Source organism: Felis catus, chromosome B4 (genome assembly GCF_018350175.1).
Source record: "Felis catus isolate Fca126 chromosome B4, F.catus_Fca126_mat1.0, whole genome shotgun sequence".
Lineage (NCBI taxonomy): Eukaryota > Metazoa > Chordata > Mammalia > Carnivora > Felidae > Felis > Felis catus.
This window is the reverse complement of record NC_058374.1, coordinates 20541425-20553514: the sequence shown is the minus strand read 5'-3', so window position 1 is coordinate 20553514 and position 12090 is coordinate 20541425. Positions and strand designations below refer to the sequence as shown.

At 35.8% G+C, this 12090-nt stretch overlaps 1 protein-coding gene across 18 annotated transcripts in view; it reads right to left on the bottom strand.

The window, feature by feature from the left end:
* MLLT10 (MLLT10 histone lysine methyltransferase DOT1L cofactor) overlaps positions 1-12090 on the bottom strand; it is a 237965-nt gene that overhangs the window by 119362 nt on the left and 106513 nt on the right. For 17 of the 18 annotated variants that reach the window (XM_019834031.3, XM_045060975.1, XM_045060974.1 and 14 more), the window contains 3 exons: positions 7894-7997; positions 6392-6485; positions 4434-4529 (listed from right to left, as the gene is read on the bottom strand). In XM_019834031.3, coding sequence (XP_019689590.1) covers positions 4434-4529; positions 6392-6485; positions 7894-7997 — 294 coding nt within the window. The remainder of the gene's footprint in view (positions 1-4433; positions 4530-6391; positions 6486-7893; positions 7998-12090) is intronic. The other variant, XM_045060978.1, reaches the window with a different exon arrangement.

The window sequence follows — 12090 nt, the reverse complement described above, 5'->3', positions numbered from 1 at the left end:
CAGTACCACCTTTTCATGAACAACTCAGCTATATAAATGGCAATCTATGAGTATCAGTGTATAATGAAGAAAATTAATCAGCTGACTAGAAGTTGAGTATACAAAAATTACTGTCTACATAAAATTGGTAACACACTTTTAAAAGGAAACCAATTTCCGAAGAGTAACAAGGCACTGAAGAGTACTCTCAGAAAACCATTCCAGGAAGAGTAAAACAAGGGTGTGACCATAAAATCCACTGTTAAGATCAAAGCAATGTCTCCAAGAACCTGAAACAGGGCTTCATAGTCATCAAGGTCATGAAAGACAAAGAATTAAGGAAATATTCCAGAAGGAACAGACTGAAAAGCTGAGGAGACATGACAACTAAACGTGATCCTGGATTGGATTCTGACCCAGAAAAAGTTTCCCCCGTCAGTATGGAGGATATCAGTGGGGGAAATTTGAATGGGATGTGCAGATTAGCTAATGGTTCTGTAAAAAATGTTCATTTACTGATTCTGGTAATTGTACTATAATCATGTAGGAAATCCCCCTTTTTATTAAAACTACACACTGAGTAGTACACTTAGGCTAAAGGGGTATTACGTTTCTAATTTATTCTCTAGGAATGCAGAAAAAGAATATACAGAGTGAAAAAGGACAGCAAAGAGGGGAGGGGAGGGACGACATGATAAAGCTTAAAATGTCAACATTTTGAAAATTTGGGTGAGTGGTACAGAGAAATGTGTACTATTTTTCAACTTTTCTCAGAGTCTAAAATTATTGCAAAATCAGAAGTCAACAAAATTTTAATCCTTCTGGCTGGCTGCCCAACACCTCAGGATGAAGGATCAAACGAGCATCACTTATAAAATCCTCAGGAACTGCCCTTTTTTGACCAAGTGGTCTCCTGTCACTCTTCGGCCCCACCAAACACACACCCCAGGCATTCTTAACTGCTGTTCCTGAAAAGACCTTGCCCTCTCTTAACTCTTTGCACATGTAGAAGCTTAAAGCTTTAACTTGAGTGGAAGATTTCCAAAAGGAAAGTACACAAAAAAGGAAAGGGGATGACAGGTAGCTCTCAATGCGGAAAACTTTTAAAAAGATACAGAAAAGTAATGACAACTCTGTGAATGAGAGTTTGTCCTCTGAGAGCCACAGAAGTAGCCCAGTTCTCTTCAAAGAAATGAGTATTCTTACAAAACGGTAAGTCAGTATCTGTGGTTCACAAAACACTAACTGCAAACCTACCTCCCACAAACACCCAGCATACACTAACAATATTTATGTTGGCAAAAGCTCCTGTATCTATTGCCAATTGTTAGTAACAGTAAAGTAGAGCAAGTAAGGGGAGTGGAGAACACTGCAGGAGATAATCCCTCATAGCTACAGTAGGGGACAGAACAATTTTCTAGGAAACCTACATGGAAATGAGCGCATTTCCACATAATACACTGTCACTAATGGTGACTTTGCTGCAAAGTATTGTTAAGTATAATACCACACTTCTAATACATCATGGATTAGTTAACATTAATGAGTAGGCAGAGGATGTGTCTGAGGATCATTTGAACTGCATTATCTCAATGCATTAAATAACCACAGATTTCTAAATAAAGACCCACAAATTAACTTTCAGAAAAAACTCCTTTCTGAAGCTGGGAACCTCACAATACAACCACATATTGCCATGTCTGATACCCCTTCTCCATTTCCTAACCTTGGCCCACAATCTCACTTCTGTAAACATAAAAATATTAGGCTTAAAAGAAAATTCTGTTTTATAATGAACATTAATAGTCTTAGAGGGTAGGGGCGCCTGGGTGGCTCAGTCGGTTAAGCATCCGACTTCGGCTCAGGTCATGATCTCGCGGTCCATGAGTTCGAGCCCCGCATCAGGCTCTGTGCTGACCGCTCAGAGCCTGGAGCCTGGTTCAGATTCTGTGTCTCCCTCTCTCTCTGACCCTCCCCCGTTCATGCTGTCTCTCCCTGTCTCAAAAATAAATAAACGTTAAAAAAAATTTTTTTTTTTTAAAAATAGTCTTAGAGGGTATTCTTCTTAAACAATAAAGATACAAACTGTGTAATGACTGAATTAAACCCCTCCTATACATAGTTTCAATTCATTTCAAACACGTACTTTTGTTCCTTTAAAAATACATATATATGCCAACTTTTCCATTTGTATGGAAACTGTCCTTTATTCAAAGTTGTAACTCACTATTAATTTTCCTTTCTCACAGTTAGTATCTAACCAGTATTAATATATCTTGGGTCACACATAAATTCTCTGAAAAGCAAAAACTATGCACTTTTTTGTGTTCTCATAGTTACATAAAAAGGTAATTTATAAACTGTTGATTTCATTTTCAAATAAGGGATCTGGAGAGCACAACAATCAGTATGAAATATTCTTTATGACCACTTAGTTATAACTTAATACAAAATATTTAAAATAGATTTTAAAATATGTACCAGTATGAAGGTAGATAAAAAAAATTCGAAGGAGAGTGACTCCAACATACCTCATGAATAAGACCAAAATTCACCTCACAATATACAGTATTCTAAAATCAAAATGAATTGTGAGTGCTACCGTTCAATGCAACATTTTATAACAGGGTAAGAATATACTAGATAAACCTACTAGATATTAAAATCTTAAAAGAGATAAAGAGGGATAGAGGATGACACAGTCTATAACACCCAGTCTTTACAGCTGTATTATCATTTAGCATCATACCATAATAAAAAAGTCCCTTCCCAAATATTCCCAAGGCAAGCAACCACGTCCAAGAATAATAAATGTATACTATGTGTACCTCCTAGCCTTTATAGATTATCAGAAAAACTATTACAAAATAAAATGTAGAAATGATTTTAAGTTTGACAACAAAATCAAGTTATACTAATCTTACATATGCCAAAAACAAAATGCAAATAGTATTCATATACTAATGAAAATACCAACTGCTAAAATTCATAGCTAAACAGTTTGACTAAATACAATGTTGTTAACCTAGTATTCAACTGTAAAAACACTCATAAAATGAAAATCTCATTCCTACAACAAAAAAGATAAATATAGTCATTAGCACTGTATTTATTAAACACTGTACTACATTTAATAACTGACCATTAAAAACAACCATGACGGGCATATATTAGGATAAACATGGTCATACCACAAACACTTCTTTAAACAAGATAATGCTCATGAAATGGCTGAAGAGAAGAATATCATCAGTAAGACTTCCCTCTTCACAATTTACAATGAGCCCTACCTATATCCCTCATTCGTGGATTAAAATAAGCTTACATAAAATCTCACAGCGCTTCTTAGTAAAACTGCTAATTAAACCCAATCTGCCATTTTCCCATCAGTAATCCAAACAAGACAGCAAAATAGAACCCTATAATTGTCACTATCACAAAACCACCTCATTAAAGAAATCAAGATGAATATGTATACTTGCTGCCTATAAGGTCTATAAAACATATATATAAACCTAACAAATGCTATAAAGGCAAATACAAAGTTATAATTATTATTTCACTCCTAACTGAAAACCCAAGTTCAAAATTAAAAATTTAAGCTTTAAAAATGTTTACCTTAAAAAAAGACACACACATAAATTCAAATCAAATCTGTTCCCAAATCCTAAGAATTTACAGACATGAAAAGGTTCCAAACTAGTTTATACCAAATGTTTAAGAGTAGTATTACTTTCCAATTGAAGATGTCTTTTTTATCCTCACTTCATTAAAAACAATTCACAGTAGTATCCTTTTCCTATGTTGGCAATATAACCTATGAATGATTCTACTGTACTTATTATTAGTTCACTAAAAATTACTCATATCCTATCCTTTAAAGTAAATAAAAACGTAAGCAGAAAAAAGGTAAGTCAGAAAAAGACAGATTAGTATCAGGCAAGCTTTTAGTGCTTTATTAAAAGATAAAATATTCTCAAATGATATTACATTTGGCCATTAAAAAAATAATAATAATAAACCATTAGCAGCACCACTGGGGGAGAAAAAGTCAAGAATATACAGAACTTCAAAACTGTTCCATTATAAAGTGAAAAAGATGATGAGATTTTTACTTACATGTGAAATAGTCAGTTAATAATGTATAGACACAAATGCTGAAGTCACCTAAAGATTTCACAAGATGACCACAGTAACACATGCAAGAAATCTCTCTCATGCTTTCGGTCAAGCTGTATTTCAAATTTTCAGTTGAAACAGGTACATACAAACATATTCACAAATATGGCATTATTTTAAACCTACTCTTTGACTTTATACTCTCAATTAGTCAAAAATTTTTAGTATTTCCATGTCTCAATCCAGCTATCAAGAACTTAATTTTATCTAAAAAAGGGAAAAAAAAAGCTATTAAGTAGATGTGCTACATATATAGCAACAACAAATCCACTTACTTTTTTCTCTTTCTCATGATGTTTATCCTGAGAGTGAGAGGAAGAATCACTTAAACTTTGATCATATGACCTATTAGATCCCCGTTTGCTCTTTTTCTAAAAAAGAAAATATATATACATACATGTATATGTATATAAAAAATTTTTAAATAATCTTTCTGTTAGGCTTAAACCAATTCAAGTGTGCAGTATTTAAAAATGTCTACTGAAGTAAAAACAAAAACAAAAAAACAAAAAAAAAACAACAAAAAAAAAAAACCACCCTGCTATTTCAAACTATATAATCCAGTTTAGACACCATCTATATGCTGTCTATTGCATTATAAAGGAAAATCTAAACCTAAATTCAACATTAATGCCATATTTTTGTACATTTATGAAAATGTGTGAAAATAGATTATATTTTCAAATAAGCAGGAGCTTATTTGTCACTTTATCACAAAACCACCTCTTAAAAGAAATCAACTATAATTTTTCATTGTCTTCTTTAAAAAAAAAAAAAAAGGAGTTCCAACCAAAATAGAGAATGCCATACTGAGGAAGGATGCCAAGACTAGAAGAAAAGAAAAGAAAATATTTGAAGAGTTACTTTTCTGCCGCACTAGATAAAGCAAGAAGCCTTTATATCTCATACTTTCAGTATTAGGGCATAGTTTTCTAAAAACTTGTCTCTGCAATTCATTAAGAAAAAAATTAAAGGAAATGTCAGCATTAGACCCATGCATTTCTCAAAGCATTAATAAAAGTATGCACATTTCTGTTTAAAATATTTAAACAATTTCATAATAAAGTATGACAGTGAGAGTTATTTGAGGTATTTAAAACTGGGTGGTACCATAACTCGTCCAAATTAGACAAAAATGACTATGAAAGGCATTCAAATTCTATGCAAATGTAGGTTAAATAATCTTATTAAATTATTAGACTTTTCCTCCCTAACGAGCAAATGGGACAACAACATGTCAATAACTAGCAATGAGAAAATTCAATTTACAGACTCTCATAATCCATTTTCATTATTTCTGAATTTTGATCTATATCATCTTCCATTTAGAAAACTAAGATTCCAAAATGCTTTTAACATCTAGAAAGCAAAATTTTCAATTTTACTATCTCAAAATTAGTCTTAAAACACTTCAATATTCTTTGCCCTTAAAATAAAAGTTTTTGATAGCAAGCAATATATTTGCACAATCTAAGTATTTTATATGCATGAACCAGAAGAGAATCATGAGCTGATTTCATGAGTAAGAGGCCCTCACTATTTACCTAAAAGAAAGGAATAAAAAAAAGCCCCATTCACAAGGGAAAGTTAATAAAAATATAAACAAGACACTAAAAACAAAAAAGACTTAAACTTTCGTGTACAAATCTGTCATCATTGAAGACTAAAAAAAATAGACACTTAGGACATTAAATATCGATCCTTCAAAGGAAAACAGACACAATATATGTAACAACTAACCAAATTCTACCAACTCAATCATCTATGCTATTATGTAACAGTAAAAATTGGCAAAAATCTAAAATATTCCCAAAGTTGTATTTAAATACATTTTTCTCAACATCTTCAACTAAGAAGTTACAAAACAGCTTTGTTTCAGTTTTACTATCTCCTAGTAAATAAAAATGAAAATAAGTAAATAATAGTAATATAGCAAAAAAGATGACTAACAAGTGAGAAAAATCACCAGAGTTAGATTATAGAGTTCTTTATACATGCTTTTTCTATTAAATGTATCCTAACATTTACTATTAATTAATAGAACTTATTTTATAATATTCATCATTATAAATGAACCAAAGCAAAGCAAAATCTTTAAGAATTACTAGATCTTTTAAATCCCAGGAGAGACCATGAAATTGCAAACAATTTCACACAAAAATCAAGAGAAAAGCAACAGCTATTATGCCTTTTTTATAAAACAGAATTTTGCAAGTTCAAGATAAATTCTTACCAGCTTGCTAAAATGGTATTTACAGTAGCCACAGTATTGGACATTATCTGCACCATTACCTTCTTCTTCACAAAGTAGTCCAGCAAACTGAGCACTGAAAATAAAAGCCAAAAAGTATATATAAAAATATAATTATGTATACATTAAATCTCAAACTACAGTTATGTATATATAAATAAATTAAAACTCACTTCCAAGCATGTAAGGTTTGTAATTAAACCTTATACATCTAAGAGTAAAGGGGGCAAATGTAAAGCTTTATTCTTACTGTGATCAAGTACATATTTTTTAAGTTACATTTGTAGCTTATAATAAACTTTTGATCCATCTACCTCTAGTAAGAATGAAGATTTATGTATGTTTTAAACATGCATATATATAAATGTTTAACATTACCAAATAGACATTAAATTGTTTTAAGATACCCCCCACCCATTTTACTTCTTCACTCTATTATCACAGGTACTAACAGAAAGGCCGGGCTTCTAAAGGACTGAAATGACTTGGGATGGGATGTGCCCCATAGATGCAGATTACGTACTGTTACAAGGAAATGCTTCAGTTCATAGCACCATACAGGAGGCAAGATAAACATAAGCTGTGTTTTCCAGTCAAAAACAATAGAAGAAATGGAATCGAATCCTAAAGTTACGATATTCATTTAAAAAAAAAACCCACAAAGTGCTAAAGTTTATAATCATTATCTTGTCAATTTGGCCTTCCACTTTTAACATTCCAAAGTTACAGTAGTATTAGCATATATCTTTACCCCAGAAAGAATTTTCATCTTAGAAAAATTAAGTTCATTAATAAGAGAATTTATACAACCAAAAGTCTTTTCCATTCCCCAAAATTAATCTAAAATGGACTTCTTAAACCCATACACTAAAAGCTCAGGAAATAAAGCATGTGTCTGTACTGGCTGCTAAATACAGACTATTTCCTAAAAGTAACAAGTCCTTGGATTATTCCCAAACTTTAATTTTGAACTGTTGTCTATCATGTTGAATATTTTATTTTAGGATAATTTTTACTCTTGAAATTTTATGCCAAAAAAGTATCTTAAGTAACTTCTTAAGAAGTAGCCACCAGAATACTGAGAATATGATAGTGACTGCTTTCCCCCTCTCCCCCACCTTCAAACATGCAGTGAAGAAACACGATCATTGATTAAAATCCTTACTAATATTGCAGGCACTGCACTAAGTTTACCTACATCAGCTCTTTCAGTCCTAACAAAAATCAAAGGTTAGGTAACAAACACTGATATTTTAAACAAAATGAAACTAAATAAAACATGAGAACCAGAATCCACCTATTGAAAATCTGCTCTGGTAAATTCAATTATTAGAATCATCTTTATTAGAAGAAACTCTAAACACAGAAATCATCCCAATAAAATTTACTGTAAATATTTGAGTACCTAAGCCTTTAATTAAAAGGTATTTCCCTGTACGAAGCACAAGAATTTCGGTTTTGTACGACGACAGAAGCATACTTACCACGTCACGTGGAAAGCCTGCCGACATCCGTGTTTATTACATGTCATGCAAGCACCGGTAGCTGCTTTGCTTTCTCGTCCTTGTTCATCACAAATGTAGCAAGTCTTAGGATAGAAAAAATAAACAAAATTAAGCAAAAACCTTACAAGTGTTTTTTTAGCGATGAATCTTAGGGGCACGTGGGTGGCTCAGTCGGTCGAGTGGCCGACTTCAGCTCAGGTCATGATCTCATGGCTTGTGGGTTTGAGCCCCACGCCGGGCTCTGTGCTGACCGCTCAGAGCCTGGAGCCTGCTTTGGATTCTGTCTCTCTCTCTCTCTCTGCCCTCCCCTGCTTGTTCTCTCTCAAAATAAACATTAAAAAAAAAAAAATGAGTTTTACAATTATCTTCAGAAGTCAAGATTAGGTTTACTGTCTAACCTACTTTACTTCAAAAACATGAATTCATTTTTCCTGTCAGTAATCTGATTTTTACCAGCATGAAGACATAAACAAGGATAGGTAAACAGTACTAGTGGAACTTCACAAAGACCCAGTCTTCCTTAGGCTCAAATACCCTGCACAGCAGCGAGAATCTTCACGGGCACCAAGGCCAGGGGCCAGGACATAGCCTACGACACCTTGGTCTTAAAACTTCCTCACCAATATTCAACTGATTTCTGGGACAAGAGTGTAAAAAAAGATTCGTCTTTTCCTCTGCTGGAAGTAAGCATATCTACGGGAGTTTGACACAAGGAGTTGGGACCTAAGAGATGAAGCATGGTCCTGGATGATGAGCGAAATTTAGGCCATTTCGTCTCTTCACAAGAATCCTACCTGAGCTGCCATTCAGCCTGCCAACCTGACAGACTGAGCCTGCGGGGAAGACATTTTCGCTGAGGAGGTCAGAGATGCCCCCAGGAGACACTGACCAATAAACACTGCCACCGACTTTGACTTACATCTGGTCCTTTCCCCGGGTAAAAATAGCTGATAAACAGTACCACCTTTTCATGAACAACTCAACTATATAAATGGCAATCTATGAGTATCAGTGTATAATGAAGAAAATTAATCAGCTGACTAGAAGTTGAGTATACAAAAATTAATGTCTACATAAAATCAGTAACACTTTTAAAAGAAAACCAATTTCTGAAGAGTAACAAGGTATAAGCTAGCCAACTTCAGTGGGACCACATATATTTTTAAACTTAGAGAGCTTTCCCCCATTATGCACTGTGGTGTCAGAATAACACAATTCAACAATATTTACAAGAACACAGTTCTCAAAAAAGCCTAGTATCTAGTCAGGTAAGTTAATTTAAACTCCTCTGTTGAAATACAAGGATTCAGACTGAGAAAAATTATTTTTTTAAGATTATTTTATTTTTGGGGGTGCCTGGGTGGCTCAGTCGGTTAAGCATCCAACTTCAGCTCAGGTCATGATCTTGAGGTCCATGGGTTTGAGCCCCTCGTTGGGCTCTGTGCAGACAGCTTGGAGCCTGGAGCCTGCTTCTGATTCTGTCTCCCTCTCTCTGCCCCTCAACTGCTTGTGCTCTCTCTCTCTCTCTCTTAAAACTAAATAAACATTAAAAAAATTTTTTAAAAGATTGTTTTATTTTTGACAGAGAGCACATGGGAGGGGCAGAGAGAGAGGGAGGAAGGGAGGGATGGAGGAAGAGAGAGGGAGAATGGAGGGGGGAAGAGAGAGAGAGAGAGAGAGAGAGAGAGAGAGAGAGAGAGAGAGAGAGAAATATTCCAAGCAGGCTTGGCACTGTTAGGGCGGAGACTGATATGGGGCTCGAACTCACAAACCGTGAGATCATGACCTGAGCCAAAATCAAGAGTCAGACACTTAACCGAGTAACCCACCCAGGTGTCCCTAAAATAATTTTTGTAGGGGCACCTGGGTGGCTCAGTCGGTTAAGCATCCGACTTCGGCTCAGGTCACCATCTCACCATTTGTGGGTTGGGACCCCACACTGGGCTCCTCGCTGACAGCTCAGAGCCTGGAGCCTGCTTCGGATTCTGTGTCTCCCTCTCTCTCTCAAAAATAAAATAAACATTAAAAAATTCTTAATTATTTTATACCTCTAACAAGTAAAATCCCAAGTTACAACAAAACCAAACCAGACACAGTGAATAAGAGCATCTCTATCCGTTCAAATTACAAAAACAAAGTATCAAACAATTACAATGGGAAACTGTAACATACATTTTTTAACCTACAAATGATCAAGAAGATTAAAAAAAGAAAAGAGCAGACTGAAACAGTAACATTTTATATAGCAAAATTCATGGACAATATGCAAGTGGGCCTTAAAGAATCTCTCAGTTAACTTCCGAAACAGTGAAAAGACACCACCTTTTGACAATTCGATAAAACTAAAAATTATGATGAATATTAAAGAGAGAGAGAGAGAGAAGGACTTCCAGACTCCTGGAATGGTGGAGTGAGAGCTCCATGGATCCCCTCTCCACTTCCAAGATTTGGAGGGCACTGGGGAGAGAGTCTCTGAAAATTATCCTAAAGACATGCAGCAAACAGTGGAAAATTTGTTTTTTGAAAAAGTGTACTGAATCTCACTAAGAACAGTGAGAGTCTAGAATTTGAGGCATGATCTGCTCCCATCACCACCCTACCACACACACAGCCTCCTGTGATGGAAATTCCCCTCTGGGTGGGTGTGGCCGAGAAGATAAGGCTCCCTCTCCCCTCAGCTCCTAGTCTGAAGCTATCGTTTTACCCTAGAAGAACCAGTCTCGAGTGACTCTCATCCTACTTACAGCTGGTAGCTCTCACTCATAGAATCCCACCCTAACAACAGGCCACGGGTCCTGAGGCCATCATCATCCCTCCCCCTTTTGCTAGTAGAATGGAAGTTCCACGAGAGGAGGAAATGGGTTGAGAAAACCAGGGGGCTACTATACCCTTTCTTCCTCCCAGCACACTGCTGGAGTACCTGTGTCTCTTCAGGAGAAGCAGAGTGCTATCCCCATCCCCAGTTCCAGAGCAGTAATGTAGAAATTCTCAGAAAGGCACATGGGTATGGAACATCTTCAGAACAAAGAGCCCAACAGCTTTGCCTGAGAGAACTGACTATGTGGAGAAGCTTAAGGACACTGTCAAAAACACCCTGGCGGAGGGGCGCCTGGATGGCTTAATTGGTTAAGCGTCCAACTTCGGCTCAGGTCATGATCTCACTGCTCACGAGTTCGAGCCCCGCGTCAGGCTCTGTGCTGACAGCTTGGAGACTGGAGCCTGCTTCAGACTCTGTGTCTCCCTCTTTCTCTCTGTCCCTCTACCTCTCTCTCTCTCTCTCAAAAATAAACATTAAAAATAATCAATCAATCAATCAATCAATCACTCTGGTGGCAAGCAATTAAGACAGGACTGGTAGCTCCAAGGTACTAATAGAAACAAGTAAAACCAGCCTGAAAATTAACAGAGAGAATGAGAGAAAGACAAGAAATAAGGGCCCTCCTAGGATCACATTCATCCCTGGGGGTATAGAAGGCTATGTACATGAACTAGGTTGCACCCACTCAGGAAAAATCCAAGTGGGACTCGAGGCCGATGCAAAAGCATTCCCTAAAGCCACACACAGATCCATCAGCCAATAAGGCTCATAAGGCTTTAGTACAACCTATGACGAAAAACTGGCTGAAAAGTAAGTTACTGTGACCCAGAGGCAACTCCTGCGAATCTAGACTTGAAAATAAAATCACACTCATACGTGATGGTCTGAAAGATTGCATGCATGCTTAAGGCTGCACATGTTCAAGAACAACCGACAGAGAGAACCTCAGATCTCCTTAGAAAATAATCTCTAAATCACATACATATTAAGTGATAAAGGGTGAAAATGTAACTAGCTAAAGGGGCTTAATTTAAACATAATCTTTGACTAATAAGTGGTTTATGTTGATCCACAGGCAACCCTAAGAAGTCAGGCCTTTTTTTTCCCCCCCAGTACATTTGAGCAGGGCCACCTGAAGTTACACACTGTTGGGTAAACAGATATAAGAAAATTAGTCCAGCCAAGTCATTAAACAAATAAATGACAAAACAAACAACATGACCCATAAGAAGGAAGGATCATTCTCCAGAGTGATTATATTATCTAAAATGTCCATTTCAACAAAAAATTACAAGACGTGCAAAGAAACAGGTCAGTGTGACCTACACACAAGAATAAAAGTAGACATTAGAAACTGT